Here is a 15,108-nt window from a genome sequence, read left to right on the forward strand (position 1 = left end):
GGTTATGTTGTCGACAGTGGCTGAAATATTGTTCATAGCCGACGTAGAAACATGCTTTATTATAGTTATACTGCACTTGAGAACTGAAGACAGGATAACTTATTGTCATGACATGTATCTCTTGGCAACAGCTGTTTCAGCGCTGCCTCATGAAGGTGCTCAACATTGACTTGTGGCGATGCTACCTCACTTACGTCAAGGAGACGAAGGGGACTTTGCCAACCTTCAGGTAAGCTGCTCTTTGAAGGAACATTCATTCAATTCATTTCAGTTTTCACAGTACTGTTTGAACCTATTCTGGAAATGAGAAACCTGAAAAACGTGAAAACAGCCACTGCTTATACATATTACAGTTGAGATTGAACCGTGTAATTGATTTAAATATCTGTTAGAAAACTACTATCAGTTGTTTTCGTCTCTTCTTGCATGATCTAACACTAATGTTTGCTTCGATCTCTGAGGGGCAGTTTTAGAGTGAACGGTTTTGTTCTCTTGACCTTTGAAATTTTTTTATCTCTTACTTGTATAAAAAGTTGTTTGACCTTGTCTTCCCACAGGGAGAAGATGGCGCAGGCATATGACTTTGCGCTCGACAAGATGGGCATGGACATTCTCTCATACCCCATCTGGAACGACTACATCAACTTCCTCAAGAGCGTGTAAGCGTCCATCACGGAGAGCAGGAGACAGCACTGCCGTCGCTCTCCTATTTTACACTGTGTCACGCACATAAAACGCCCGTGCACATTTTGCACACTTTGAGATTCCCTGTCTCACTTGGGGCTGGTGTTAATTCTCTGCTGTGAATTCCACTGATTGATATCGGAGGAGTGACTGGAATTCATGTTTAGAGTGCTCAGAGTTTTTGTATTCAGATCTGCCATCGGAAAACAAGCTGCTGCGTGTTTGATAATAATGAAGGTGTTCGCACATGGCTTAGAATGGTACCAACCTTCAGTGGGTGCCGTTGGCTGGCTTCCTCTTGTTTGGTTGTGAGCTAGAGACAGAGCTGATGTCATTAAACTACTGTTATAGAAAGGAAGGAAAACACTTTCTTTCATGCATAGCCTTCATTTGTAATTATCAGTGTTCCACTGCCAATTTCTGGACAAGCTTAATGTGAAGTCGCTGTGGATTGACCGGTGCAATTCACTTCGTGAAAGGGCTTTTTGAACACAAGAATTGATGCCATTTTCTGTGTTCTTTATACCTGCTGATGTACACAGTGGTGTAGCCTCTCTGCTACTGTAGTTGTCTTCCGCAGTTTACTTTCTTATAAGCTTTTGACATTAGCAGCTTCTGGAAAATTATCTCTGGTTGGTACTTATTGGAAGCAAAAGGGCCCTTTGAAACATTAACATGTACAACGAGGGTTTGGAGCTCATATCTAGCATGATTAAAATGAGAATTTTTTTTTTCTTTGCAGCAAGATGATTAAAGGGACTCTGAAATGATTTTGGTGGGCATATTCTAATGCAACAGATCTGCCGAGGTGGTCTTGGTGGGTATTCCAGTCAAATGTGAAAGCTCTACGTGGACCCTAAAATCTAGAAATAATTTTTAAAAATCGGTGCTGGCAGTAGCTCGCATCCGATGAGGGCGACATATCTCACCATGCGTCCCCTACCCCGGTGACATTCAGTGGGCAGACTGGGCGAGCAAAGGCTCAGTGGGGTAGGGGACGCCGCACGGTGAGCTGTCGCCGTAAACGGTTGCGAGCTACTGCAAGCAAGGGCTTTTAAAGATGATTTCTAAACTATAAAGACCACACACAGCTTTCAAATTCGATTTGAATACCCGAAGACTGCCTCTATTGATCTGTTGCATCAGAATATGCCAATCGAAATCACTTCAGGGTCCCTTTAATATTCATTTACTGATGCTGAGAGTTCTGCCTTTGTTGTTGCTAAGCTGCAAACAATTAGTTTTACTTGTGCCTGCAGCTTTTGCCTGGCCTTTCTGCCTCGAACTGTGCCATGTCTTGGGCAGTGTGAAATAAACTGAGCATATGTTTGAATTTTTCATTTCATTGGTCTGCCATGCCATGTGTCTGTTGAAGAAGCCAGGCTGTCATTAGATTATTACACAGCAAGTTTATGTTCCTGTTACTTCGTTTAGGAATTAAATCACATACTCTGTCAGAACATAAAGCGACTGTTCTATTTTGTGTATTTTTTAATTGTGACCTGACCATTACTTATTCTGTGATACTGGAACAAACATCAGCCGCTGTCGATCATTTATTTAATGCATGAATAAAGGGATGAGCGTTTGAATTAGCAATGTCCTGCTCCTGTTGTGATATATAGGTTTCTATTTCTAATGTGAACCAGTGGCAGCAAGGTGTGGTTGCACAAACAGGGAAACGTGGTTTAGCACTAGCTAACTATCATTTTTCTTTATACTTTAGTGGTCTTTGTCCTTTAGTTGGGGTAGATGGGTGGTAATTTGTTTTGCATCAGATGCCCCATACTTTGAGCTTGTCGTTGGTCAAAATAGATAAGCTTTGTGATGGACGCCTTTGATTGGTGTTTGTAGGCTTCTGAGGCAACTTCCTGGCCGAGAGAGTGTGAAATAGCACTTTTCACTGGGTGCATGGCAGAAGCTGCTTTGGTGATGGAACAGTGCCCGTTTGATGTTGTGCGCTCTCTCTTTCTTCGGTGTAGAGAGGCGGTGGGGTCGTATGCAGAGAACCAGCGAATAACGGCCGTGCGTAAGGTCTATCAGCGAGGCATCGTCAATCCCATGATGAACATCGAGCAGCTCTGGAAAGAGTACATCAACTACGAGCAGGTGAGGCTCAGTTATACATTGCGGTCTAAATTCATTGCAATCAGTGTTCTGTAGTTGAGCGTTGGTTGTACTTTGCAGAGTGTTTCGTTTTCTTTTATGTCGTGCGTTATGACAGAATGTGCCTTGTAGAATACTGAAGTGTTGGCTGTTACTTGATCCAACAGCATGAAATACTATTGACGCTTCTTGGCTCATTGTTTGCCCCTCACAGGATTTCACTGAGCACGGTAATTGTGGTGTTCTGCAGATGGTTGTTCTATAGGAGGCAGTGCATGCACACACAAATGTGTTAAGCGCAGCGTTGTATCAGATGCTGCCTCTTTGTGGGTGTCAAGTGAGAAAAGTAGTTGCAATCAAACTGATGTCTAAGAAAGCATTCTGACCTGATCTGCAAATGTGGATGCAATCATTTTACTTCTCTCGAGCCAGTGTTGGTGAAATGGGGAAAACTAGTTGAACTAGTTCCAAGTGAAGGGGTATACTGGAACACTTGGTAACATCAGCTGAGGCCATCCCTTGCAGTTTAAAAGGGGGCAAGTCACAGTGAGTGCACATGGCTCACTGGAAGTATACCAAGTGGGGTTTCATTGCTGCGAATAGCAAAATATGCTTTTGCAACTGCTTGCAGGGCATCAACATGCTGATTGCGGAGAAGATGATCTCCGACCGAAGTCGAGAATATATGAACGCGCGGCGAGTGGCCAAGGAGTATGAGGCAGTCACGCGAGGTCTCAACAAGAATGCACCATCAGTGCCGCCACAGGGGATACCAGAAGAGTCAAAGCAGGTTTGTTTCGTTTTATTCATTTCTCTAATTCATTATGTGAGGTGTTGGTACTGAGTAGGGTGTCCATTTAAAAGGCTCAAAGTGGAGTAGAGTAAAATCTCGGTACATTTTAAAAAATGGAAAAATAAAACATATTATTCGAGAAAACATATGGTCCACATCACCTAGTTCTGAAAATAAAACTGTTGAGTGAGGTACGAAGGCATTTATCGAGAATTTCACTTTGTAAAAATGTCAGTCCCCCCCACCCTCCCGCGCTCACATGTCGGCAGTTGATGGAGGGATTTAATGGGTTTTGGCCGGCGGAGGAACGCTGACATTTCAGTGTGCAAAAAGTGATGAGAGGAGAGAGAAGTGTGAAGACGCGTAAATTCGAATTTTGACTATAGATAACTCAGCTTCCACGAAAAGTATTCAAAAAATTTTTGCTGGAGGTTATTTGCGAAGCGGCATCCTTTAACATCCTAGGCATACTGCAACTTTATTCGGAGCCCCTTTCAGAGCCCCTTTAACAGGTGTTGACGTCTTTACCAGAATCACTGATGTCACTTCCGGTCTGATGACGTCATTTGCCTCCAGCCAGTGGGTGAATTTTATGAGTGATGACACATTTTTTTTCCCATTAAAAATGCTAGGTGGATGTGATATTTGTTGGTGTTCTCTTGAGCACCTAAACAGTTTGCACTGTCAGGTGACCGAATGCGTCACATGTCTAATGCTTCAGGGTTGGGTCTTTTTCAGGTGGAACTGTGGAAGAAGTACATTTCCTGGGAGAAAGGGAACCCCCTCAGGACAGATGACCACGCCCTCATCACAAAGAGGGGTGAGTCGTGCATTCTTGTGTTTAGCCAACAGCATTGACTTTGAGGAAAGCGCCGCCTGACATTGCAGTCGACTGTGTTCTTCGGAAGTTGTAGATGTTTCTTCCTCCTGGACTGTGCAGCAAAAGCCGTCTTTTTCCTTGCCTGATGGGTTCGATCACGGGGTTCTTTTGTTCATCCACATTCCAGCTCTAACCTGCTTCATTAATCTAAGCCTTTTCCTGCTTACAGTGGTCATGTTTCTTCCATTTTGTGCTCTTTGGGCAGATGGAGCAACTTTTCAGCTGGCCTTTCATCAGTGTTGCAGATGTAATTGCTTGTTCTGTTCATTGTGCTCGAGGTGATTGGACCGCTGCATTTCAATTGCTGTTCATGCTTGATAAATTTCACTTCCAATTTCCTTTTCCACATTCCTGAGTACTGCTAATAAGCCCTTTGTCTATCGCTTTTTGCTGTGTTGCCTTAGGGCATTGCCTTGCACCAGCCAGCTTCCTGCAATGCCCACTGGCATTGCATTGCCTGTGGCTGGCAGGGGCAAAGGGAATTGTTCGAATGGCATTACAAAGGGCCGATGCCACTGGGTGGAGGGCCTCCTTTGAGGAGTATTTGTTACTTTGTTCTTGAGTTGCATCCGACTGTGATGGCAGTCGGTTGTTAGTCGTGTGAGATCGCTAGGAAAAAAACTACCGGGTGCACTTAAGGGCCCACAGAAAGGTGTGTTTGAGCTTGGCTTTAAAATGCTTTCACTATGTAGAATACAGGCCACTGAGCGTCCACTCAGAAGATAGTGGGAAATTTACAATACATCTTTAAAAATTCCCGCTTCCGCACCTTGCTGGGCTTTCGCGCGAGACCTGGCATACGACTTCACGTCGTGCAAGTGACGTCAGCAGCCGGGGGTTATCATTGGTTCACAGCGCCAAATTCTTTCAGACGCCGCGCGCTACCATAGCCGCAGCTGGCGGAGGTAGGGGAGTGGCCGAGGCCGGCGGAAGAGCGCTGTTGTTTTGGTGTGCGAAAGGAGAGGGAAAGGCGCGAAGATGCGGAAGTTCAAATTTTGTCAGCATATAACTCAGCTTCCACAAAACGCATTAAAATAATTCTTGCTCGAGGATAATTATAAAGCGGCATCTTTTAACATCCCAGACATATCGCGACTTTATTGAGAGCCCCTTTCTGGTGCTCTTTAAGTCTGCTAATGTGCTATGAATGCGAGAGCATTGTGCACTACTGCTGTTTCCGTTGGGGCATTTATGGTTTATTCGTTTGTGTAACTTAGTTCGCGTTGGTCACCAAACCTCATACCATTCGGAGTTCCATGGGTTAGTGTCCATATGTACAGAATCGGTCATTCTCTAGTTAACATTCATAGATGGCGGCGAGTCCTCATACCACTACCAGAGCAGTGGCACAGCGGTTAAGCGATGCGCCACTGTATAGTACTGGCATGTGGCTGTTCTTATCACAGCCACCCGTAGGGATTGTGCGACCCATGTTGCTGTTCCTGAGCAACTTCTCGCGCAGCAGGCGCGACGCTCCTCTGAACTTAAATGGGCTTCCTCCAATTGGCTGCAGCTTACACGGCGATCCTCTGAGCTTAGCTGAGCTTCCTCCTATTGGCTGCAGCTCACGCTGCCTTACCCGAGCTTACCCGAGTTACTACCGAGTAACTCGGGTAAGTGTTAACACTTTCTGTGGACGTCACGCGTGAGCCAGGTAATGCTTACGCATTAAAACGACCCTTGTAGTCAAGTGATTAATGATCCATGAGTGTGAAGCAAAGCAGCACAGTCCCTTCACCCCCTTGCTCTTGTGCCTCCCTCTCCTGCAGTGATGTTTGCGTACGAGCAGTGCCTGCTGTGCCTGGGCCACCACCCGGACGTGTGGTACGAGGCCGCCCTCTTCCTAGAGCAGTCGAGCAAGCTGCTCACGGACAAAGGGGACCTGAATGCAGGCAAGCTCTTCTCGGATGAGGCGGCCGCCATCTACGACCGGGCCACCACCACGCTGCTGCGCAAGAACACCCTGCTCTACTTTGCCTACGCTGACTTTGAGGAGGTCTCTCTCTCTCTCTCTTTCTTTCTTTCTTTAGTACCCTTCATTTTGCCCTAACCTCAGTGGTCAGGGCATTCATCTGCTCAGCCAGAGTACTCAGGTTCGAACCAGACTCCTGTGGCCACGTTTCGAGGCACTTGAAACGCAACTGACATCCACATGCTGTGCAATGTCATTGTATGTTAAAACCCACCATGTGGTCGAAATTATTCCAAAGTCCTTCACTATGGCACCTATTTCTCTCTCTCTTCTTTCATTCTTACCTTCCTCCCCCACCTTATAGCTCCCCTTAGTTACTGTGCCATTTCATTTCCTCAAAAACCACTAATATGGTCCATTGAAGCCGTACTGCTCCAAATATTAATCCTCAGCGCATAGTTGTGAGGGCTTCGTTACCCTCCTTTCTTTACAAGATGCGGCACCCTCGGAGGAATGTTGAAAACTGGCTGAAAACAAACACCTGGATGCTGCAGGTGCAATTTGGTTCCGCAGGGCTCCAACTGTGCCTGCAAGTGCTGAGAGGGTGCTTGAGACCTGCTGCCACCTGTCACTTATGCCTGTCGCTAACATGGAGTGCGCATGCACAGTGTAGAGGCTTGTGGCAAGTTTTCATAAATTAGAGCTGGAGGAGGAAAGGTGCACATGTGCAGAGCAAGCATGTGAAAAAAGCAGATTGATTGTACAGGCCACGCTACGGCTGTAGTGGTCTGCAGCAGCCTTCTGTAGAAGTTAGAACTTGCTGTGATTGGAACTGAGGGTCTACTCGTGCGTTATCTTGCAAAACGGATTGGCAGTGTACATAACAAGTTTTCATCTTCCAGGTTTCTTATTGCTGAATCTTGTTTTTCTTTGTCGCAAATTAGATGCTGCCAGCTGAAGAGAGTTGAAAATGTGTTGTGTATTGACATCCAGTAATGCTGTTCCGTGTCATTTTGTCATGTTGCTGCGAATCATGGTCCGTGCAGAGCTTAGAACTCGGCCTAACTATTGCTGTGCGGTATAATAGATAAGAAAGGAGCTAATAACAGGCGGGCCACACGAGTGTTTTGAATTGTGATTCTACAGACTCGTCATGTGATTCGGCAAAGTGACATTTGTGGGGACCTGCCCTGCAGCCCCCTGAGTTTGCTTTCCCGCGGGGCACCGTGCAGCGGCTGTCTCACCTCAAGGCTGAACGCATTCCCTTGTCAGTTACATTAACTGGCAAGAGAGGGCGCCAGCATCGCTGCGCGGAGAATGCCAAAGCCCGCGCGCGGGAGAGGGGCTTCGGCTGGGATCGTCGGCCCGAGCGGACGTGTCGCTCGTGGCTCCGCTCTTCGCCGGCGGGGCGAGGAAGCGACGGGGAGACAGGCTCCCGTACTCGTCCCGTCCGGCCTTCGGAGTATATATCCCTTGCCCTAGCGCGGGCGAACATTCGCTCGGAACCTTGCTGGTGAGTCGAACGACCTTGATTCATTAGCGTACCTTGTTGCTAGCTGGCGTTATTGTTTCTGTAGCAATAAATGCCTGTTTGTGTCAGCCGATGTGTCGTTCCTTTGTTCCCCCAGAGCAAGGCCCGCCGTGGTCAGCGTGCGCTCGGTAGCGTACGCGATCACGGGGTGGGGTCCGGCGGCTTTGAACTGTGTCAGCCGCGATTGAGTGGGGAGAACGTACTTATCTCCCCATTCAACCCCCACATCTGGCGCCCAACGTGGGGCCTGCTCTTGGAACATTGGACGACTGTCGGTTCGGTTCGAGGAACGCTCTTTGTCTGGACTTGACAAGTGCTAGGCCTAGAGTGAATTTTGATCACTAGGACCTGTGCCATGCTTTCTTGAGTGCGAGGTGTATTGCGCTGCAGCATGTCTGAACTTTTCGACATGCTCAGCACATTTTTTCCCTGGAGATTCTTCGCGAGAATCACTTGGTCCGCATCGAGGGAGCGCGACGCCTAGCGCCCGCGGAGTCGCGGAGCCCGAAGCGAGTGAGTACGGAAGGCCGCGTGGGTGGTCCGAGTTTCTGTATATATTTTCTCTACTATCTCTTTTTCGACTCTGGGAGTCGCGGCTCCGGGAGCCGGGTGGCCTGGGGCCACGGGTGCCGCTACGAGCTCGCTGGTATTGCAGCTCGGCACCGGGCGCTCCGACACCGTCCGATACGGTGGGCGCCGACCGCTCAGAAGCTGCTTTGTGCAGTGAGCGGGGTAGGACCACCCCACAAAGCTGACGTCTCCTCGCGGCTGCGCGCACATAACTCGTTTTGCGTCTTTGTGGTGGTCACGGTCGTTGTCAGTGGTAGTCAGGCCTGAGGCTTTTCGGAGCTGCCTGCCCCACGCCAGAAGAGACACGACCACCGGACCGTGTTGTTAAGAGGGGACGCACTTTGCTGCCCGCCCGTTTTTTTTTTGTAACCTCGCATGAACTGAGTAGTCTCGTTCAACTCAAGAAAGGGCTTTGTTCACTCGAACTTTGCGTTTGCACAGCCGCCGACACGTTTTGCTAGCGAGTTAGGCATTGTGCCACGAGGCCCTTGTGGATGCCGTTTCCCCTCCCGTGACCTACGTTAAAGGCACGCCGAGAGTGTTTCGGCAATTTTGCAGATCCGATGGAGCCACCCAGGCTTGCTGTCCGGTGCACATCATCTCGCTGCCACCTGCTGCGACAGAGCGGCCTGTATCCTGTTCGCCGCATCCATCCGGGGCAGCTGTGGCGAGACCGGTCAGCAGTCACCTCCGGCTGCTGCTGCCCTGGCGACTACTGCAGGATCCTGGCCTGCAGTTTTCCCACCGGCCTTCGATTCGCAAGCCTGCGAACACGGTAGTTCGCGGGCCATGCGAGTCCCAGCGGAGACCTTCACGCCGCCTTCGGAATACCGCGGAAGTCTGCGTGTACGCTGTCGGCGTGACCTCCGCTGCAAGACGTGCCTCAAGGACATGAAGACCGGGAGACTCCTCTATAGCATGTACCTTCAGGCGCGTGGGTCTATTTAAGGTTGGGGGGATGTGGGGACCTGCCCTGCAGCCACCTGAGTTTGCTTTGCCGCGAGGCACCGTGCAGCGGCTGTCTCACCTCGAGGCTGAACGCATTCCCTTGTCATTTACATTAACTGGCAAGAGAGGGCGCCAGCATCGCTGCGCGGAGAATGCCAAAGCCCGTGCGCGGGAGAGGGGCTTCGGCTGGGATCGTCGGCCTGAGCGGACGTGTCGCTCGCGGCTCCGCTCTTCGCCGGCGGGGCGAGGAAGCGACGGGGAGACAGGCTCCCGTACTCGTCCCGTCCGGCCTTCGGAGTATATATCCCTTGCCCTAGCGCGGGCGAACATTCGCTCGGAACCTTGCTGGTGAGTCGGACGACCTTGATTCATTAGCGTACCTTGTTGCTAGCTGGCGTTATTGTTTCTGTAGCAATAAACGCCTGTTTGTGTCAGCCGATGTGTCGTTCCTTTGTTCCCCCAGAGCAAGGCCCGCCGTGGTCGGCGAGCTCTTGGTAGCGTACGCGATCACGAGGTGGGGTCCGGGCGGCTTTGAACCGTGTCAGCCGCGATTGAGTGGGGAGAACGTACTTATCTCCCCATTCAACCCCCACACATTGCATTGATGTTTTGGGTTAGGTCTACTGAAGGGAGCTGGAATTAATATGAAGCAACCCTTCACCACAAAGTTTCAAATGGCGTAGTTCCCAATTTGGATGCACGAGGTCCTGCATGTATTAATGGTTTCTTTTTAAAATTTTGCAGAGTCGCATGAAGCACGACAAAGTCCATCAAATCTACAACAAATTCATTGAAATCCCAGACATCGATCCAACACTGGTAAGGCACTTCAATGCGTTTCCTTTTTTGTCTTATGATTTCAATTCAAGGATGTCAGGGTGCACTTGGGTTTTGATAACATCTTTGGTGTGGTCTGACTGTAGACCCCACAGAACAGACCACAAAAGTGTGAGTGTGATAAGGGTAGAAAGATAAGGGCTGCCTTTTCGCTGTGGTCACATTTAAAAGCTCTATTGGTCATCTTGGTTGCAGTGAGTATATATTGTATTGTTCAAACGAGGGGTTCTAAAGTCCTTTTAGCCTCGGTGGAACCTCGACAGTTGTCAGTAGGTGCTGCTAAAATGTCATGTCTTGACCTCCATCTCTTCCTGCCTAGCAGGCATGCAAAAATGAGTGTGCCACTCATCTCCTCTTCAGAGATAGCCAACTTTAGTTAATGATTATTGGCTGTATACTATAGTCTATCCCTGGATGTATTGAACCCGGACATATCAAGTTATTGCTTATATCGGATGTCCAAATATCCCTTTGAAAATCCATGCTAAAGTATAGCTGTAGTGTTTGCGTTTATCAAACTCCCGAACTCCGTGGACTCCCCGTTATCTATGAATGCGATTGAGAGAGTCATGACGTCATTAACACAGCATGACCACCAGTGGATCAATCATAGGGCACTGCCAGATTTGAAGATTTGAGAACCCCCAGAATTTTAGAAATAGGCTCACCCCAGAAAATGGATAAAGGTGGATTAGTGGGTCGCATTTAGTATAATCCCATATGGCGATACAATGGAGGGCGCTTGAACATTCTAGAATATGACTAATGAATACCATATAACAGCAATGGAGCTGGTTTCAATCGGAGTTTTGGTGGGAAAATCACAAGAACATTTGACGCTCATTGTAGACACCACACCAGGCAGCCTAAATGCTATCGCATTTTCTTCCTTAAGAGTGTGGTTGAGAAGGCCCCCAAGCTTTTTAATTATCAGTATATCAAACTATGTTGCAGTTCATTTCGAATTCGATATATCCGGGATCGACTGCAGTGAAATTATCTACTGCGAGCAATTGCGGTATAATTAGTCCCAAATTGAAGTGGGTAAAAGAAAGGTGGAGGCTGAGGCATGCATGGATTTAGATGCCTGAGGAACCCTAAAAGCACTGCAAGGCACCCAAAGGTTCCATGGAGATTGCTTTCAGAGCCTAGAGGGATGATGCTTGAAGTTATGGACAGTTGAATGGCTAACAGCTTTTTAACTATCATTAAGTGTACTCTTAGGGGGATTGTACCTTGGCAAATAATCGAGGAGCACTGATGGCCTATTCGACTGGCAGCTCAACTGTGGTGTGACGCCTTAAAGGAAGGTGACCTGCCTCTTCTCTGTGGTCCTTGGTGTAGGCATACATTCAGTACATGAAGTTTGCGAGGAGGGCGGAAGGCATCAAGACAGCTCGAATTGTGTTCAAAAAGGCGCGAGAAGACTCGCGGAGTGGCCACCAGGTGTATGTCGCAGCTGCGCTCATGGAGTACTACTGCAGCAAGGTATGTCACCACGTTTCAATTCACTATCATTTATCTATCATTCTTGATGTCGAGTTCAGTGTTGGACATGGGCCTCTTCTGGTGATCTCTCTTCATGCCAACCTTGTTTTCAAACTCGAACCAGGCTTCCTTCTTCTAGCAAGCTTTTCTGAAGTGGATAATCAGCTGAAAGCTGTTTTTAGAGAGTTTCCTTCGTAGCTGCTGCTTTCACTGCTGTGACATTCAAGCATTTACTGGAGCCCTTGTTACATTGGGCTGAAATTTAGAGGCTAGGCTATTACTGTCTCGCACTTAAAAATGGCAGTCTTGGAGCCCTTTCTCGGTATAGACGTTTTGAGAGAGTTTGAATCGATTGTTGGGAAAAACTTTTAAATTAGATTTTCTCAGCCATAACTACGTCTTTTGATGGCGGACAAAGGTCAACATGCCCAGAAAGAGCCAGAAAATCAATTTTTACCAAGAACAATTACCAAGAGTTTTTACCAAGAGTTTTCTTCATTGTCGGTTTAATTTTGTGTGCATGCTGAAGCTGCTGTGCATTCAGATTCAGTGATTTGATGGCTTGAAGGCTGTTTTCTGAATGGTGTCTATTTAGTTTGTTCTTGACAAACGATGTGTGCATTCTAGGCTTTGTTCAAAGCAAGTGACAGGAATACAGTTGTCGCTGTTGCCTCCCGAAGCATTGTTTGATGCAGTTGCCACTTTGTTAATTACGAATGAGTGAATGCATTAGTAAACACATCACAGATGTGCTGCCTCTTCATGTGCATGTGATGATTTGTGGCAGTTGCTTCCTGACCGTCATACTTTCTGTTATGCTCAACTTCTATTGTGCTGATGGTGTGTCAGATGGTTGAGAAGTGAGGCACCCCGGACATTCACTGACAGCCAGTGTTTGTCGTATAAACAAATAACAAAATGTGCACACGCGCTTTGTGAGCTACAAACACTGTGGTAGTGAATGCCCAAGAGTGGAGAGGTAATCTGCAGCGAACTTCCAATGTCCTGCATTTGCAGCCATTTGTCAGTTTATTGCTTGGACAGTTTGGCCGCGTGAATTTGTTTCGTCCATTTGGTTAGGTACAGTATATACGCGGATTTGATGCATTTTTTTCCTTACATTATCGGCTTGAGAACGCATCTCGCATTATATTCAGAACCAAGGTACAAACATAACATGTTATTTTTTCTCGCTGATCCGCAAGATGGCTACAGTGAGCTTCACCACCAGACCCCTAAGCTGATAGGAGAAGCAAACTATTAGACTTCCTTGGGGCTGCGCGGCACGCACGGGTGAAAGAGAGAGTGGCTATTGTGACAAGTTTCGATTACAGGGGAAAAGATATGTTTATTTTGAGACGTCACAAGTCTGGGTGTAGACACCAGCTCATGCAGTGCATCCTCATGCGCCTCATTTTGTACCCGATGGCGTCACCGTTGGCAGTGGCACACTACATCACCACAACGCGTCATGTAACATCACATTGCAGCAGACCACATCACACCATTGAGCCACTCATAGCTATTAACGTGGAAAGAAGGTGGCACAGGCCATTGAGAAAGAGAAGGCACTGAAAGAGTTCAGTGGAATAGGGAACAGAAAGGCAAACAAGCACAGGGCAGGGCAGCACGAAACACCAAGCAGTCGTTGGAGGTGTGGCAGTGACAGCGGTCGTTTCTACGTGTGAGAGTGCATGCTAAGTTAATGCATCGGAGGGTTTGCTGTGCACAATGATGTCCTGTGCAGTTCAGAAGTGTTACCTCTCAAATAATAATAATGTGTTTGTTACTTCCGTATTTGTTCTTGCACGTCATCTTCGTATTTTCCGTGCCTCTGCTTATAGTCTGCTCGGACAAGCTGAGATCGCATTATAATCGTAATATATATATATATATATATATATAATTTTTCAACTTTGCGAGGTCTCAAACTGCCCGCTTGTGTTTTATTGATTGTCAAGTTATATACGTGTAAATATGGTTTTTTCTGGCAGCATTGGACTGACAATTTCTTTCCTTTTCCTTTCGTAGGAGAAAACGGTGGCCTTCAAGATTTTCGAGCTGGGCCTCAAGAAATATGGGGACAATTCGGACTATATCATGGCATATGTTGACTACCTGTCACATCTCAATGGTGGGTGCTTGCCGTGTTTACTCCTTTCAGGGGCATGCTGTTGTCTGTTTCCCTGCGTCTGTTGCCTGTATTCATTCTTCCGTCCCAATGTGAGCCATCGTACATCTCCTTCTGGGTGAAGGAACCATAACTCATGGCAGCCTCTCTCTCTCTTTCCTTGTTAATAAACTTATCTCTCTCTTGAGAGACATCCTTGCCTGAATGTTTGAGGCCTTTTTTGCACCAGTGTCTAGAGCCTAAGGCACCAGCTCCTGATATGCCTGGTTGGAGTCTGCCATTGCCTAGCTCCTCATGAAAGTGCAGAAAGGCCTGTATTGTTTGAGAGGTGTGGTGCGTAATATTTAAGTACCCTGGGCTGAGATCCACAGTGTAAAACACTGAACGGTCGCGGAGGCAACCTTTCTCGTTGAGTGCGCCACCGCAGTGGTTCAGTGGTTACAGTGCTCGGCTGCTGACCCAAAAGATACGGGTTCGATCCCGGCTGTGGCGTTCTCATTTCAATGGAGACAAAATGCTAGAGGCCCGTGCATTGCGTGATATCAGTGCACATTAAAGAACCCCAGGTGGTCAAACTTATCCGTAGCTCTCCACTACAGCGTCCCTCATAACCTGAGTCACTTTGGGACGTTAAAAGCCCATAAAATCAAACCAAACCTAACCTTTCTTGTTGAAAATGTTTCGTATATTCAACCTGCCTGAGCCCTGTGACTTGATTGGTTATTATGTGTTGTGTGGTGATTCAAGCATGAACGTGCATGTTGAGGCTTTGTGTGATTGGGCGCAGAGTTGTTAATGTGCCTGTTTTCGTTCACTCCTCACAGAGGACAACAACACGCGGGTTCTGTTCGAGAGGGTGCTTACATCTGGCTCCTTGCCTCCGGAGAAGTCGGTGTAAGTTGGCATCATCATCATCCCCCTCCCTTCAATATGAGAAATAACCTCAGGCCCCTCCACAAGACTTGGGACAAAATCGAAATCAGTAATAACATAATAAGATGATAAGAGCAGGATAGAAGGTATTTCTAAGTGTCTCTTTTCTAAACCAACACTTTGTGTTTAGTAAGTATAGTCGGATTACCATACGGCATCTTCAGAGCCATGACATCATCAGCAACATACAGTCTTACACTGATACAGAAAAGATTTTAAGGCAAAAGCCTTTTTTGGCTCATGAGGAAACCTGTACAAGTGTCCGCCCCACCTGTCAATCAAACGCATTGGGGAA

General features: G+C 47.5%; 1 protein-coding gene across 3 annotated transcripts in view; it reads left to right on the forward strand.

The window, feature by feature from the left end:
* Positions 1–15,108, forward strand: part of su(f) (cleavage stimulation factor subunit su(f)) — a 57,326-nt gene that overhangs the window by 29,986 nt on the left and 12,232 nt on the right. For 2 of the 3 annotated variants that reach the window (XM_077636881.1, XM_077636880.1), the window contains exons 5-14: positions 132–229; positions 558–659; positions 2,667–2,793; positions 3,422–3,580; positions 4,322–4,403; positions 6,233–6,459; positions 10,169–10,243; positions 11,606–11,749; positions 13,781–13,883; positions 14,705–14,774. In XM_077636881.1, the coding sequence (XP_077493007.1) occupies positions 132–229; positions 558–659; positions 2,667–2,793; positions 3,422–3,580; positions 4,322–4,403; positions 6,233–6,459; positions 10,169–10,243; positions 11,606–11,749; positions 13,781–13,883; positions 14,705–14,774 (1,187 nt within the window). The remainder of the gene's footprint in view (positions 1–131; positions 230–557; positions 660–2,666; positions 2,794–3,421; positions 3,581–4,321; positions 4,404–6,232; positions 6,460–10,168; positions 10,244–11,605; positions 11,750–13,780; positions 13,884–14,704; positions 14,775–15,108) is intronic. The other variant, XM_077636882.1, reaches the window with a different exon arrangement.

The sequence above is a fragment of the Amblyomma americanum genome, chromosome 9, assembly GCF_052857255.1.
Source record: "Amblyomma americanum isolate KBUSLIRL-KWMA chromosome 9, ASM5285725v1, whole genome shotgun sequence".
In the NCBI taxonomy this organism is placed as follows: domain Eukaryota; kingdom Metazoa; phylum Arthropoda; class Arachnida; order Ixodida; family Ixodidae; genus Amblyomma; species Amblyomma americanum.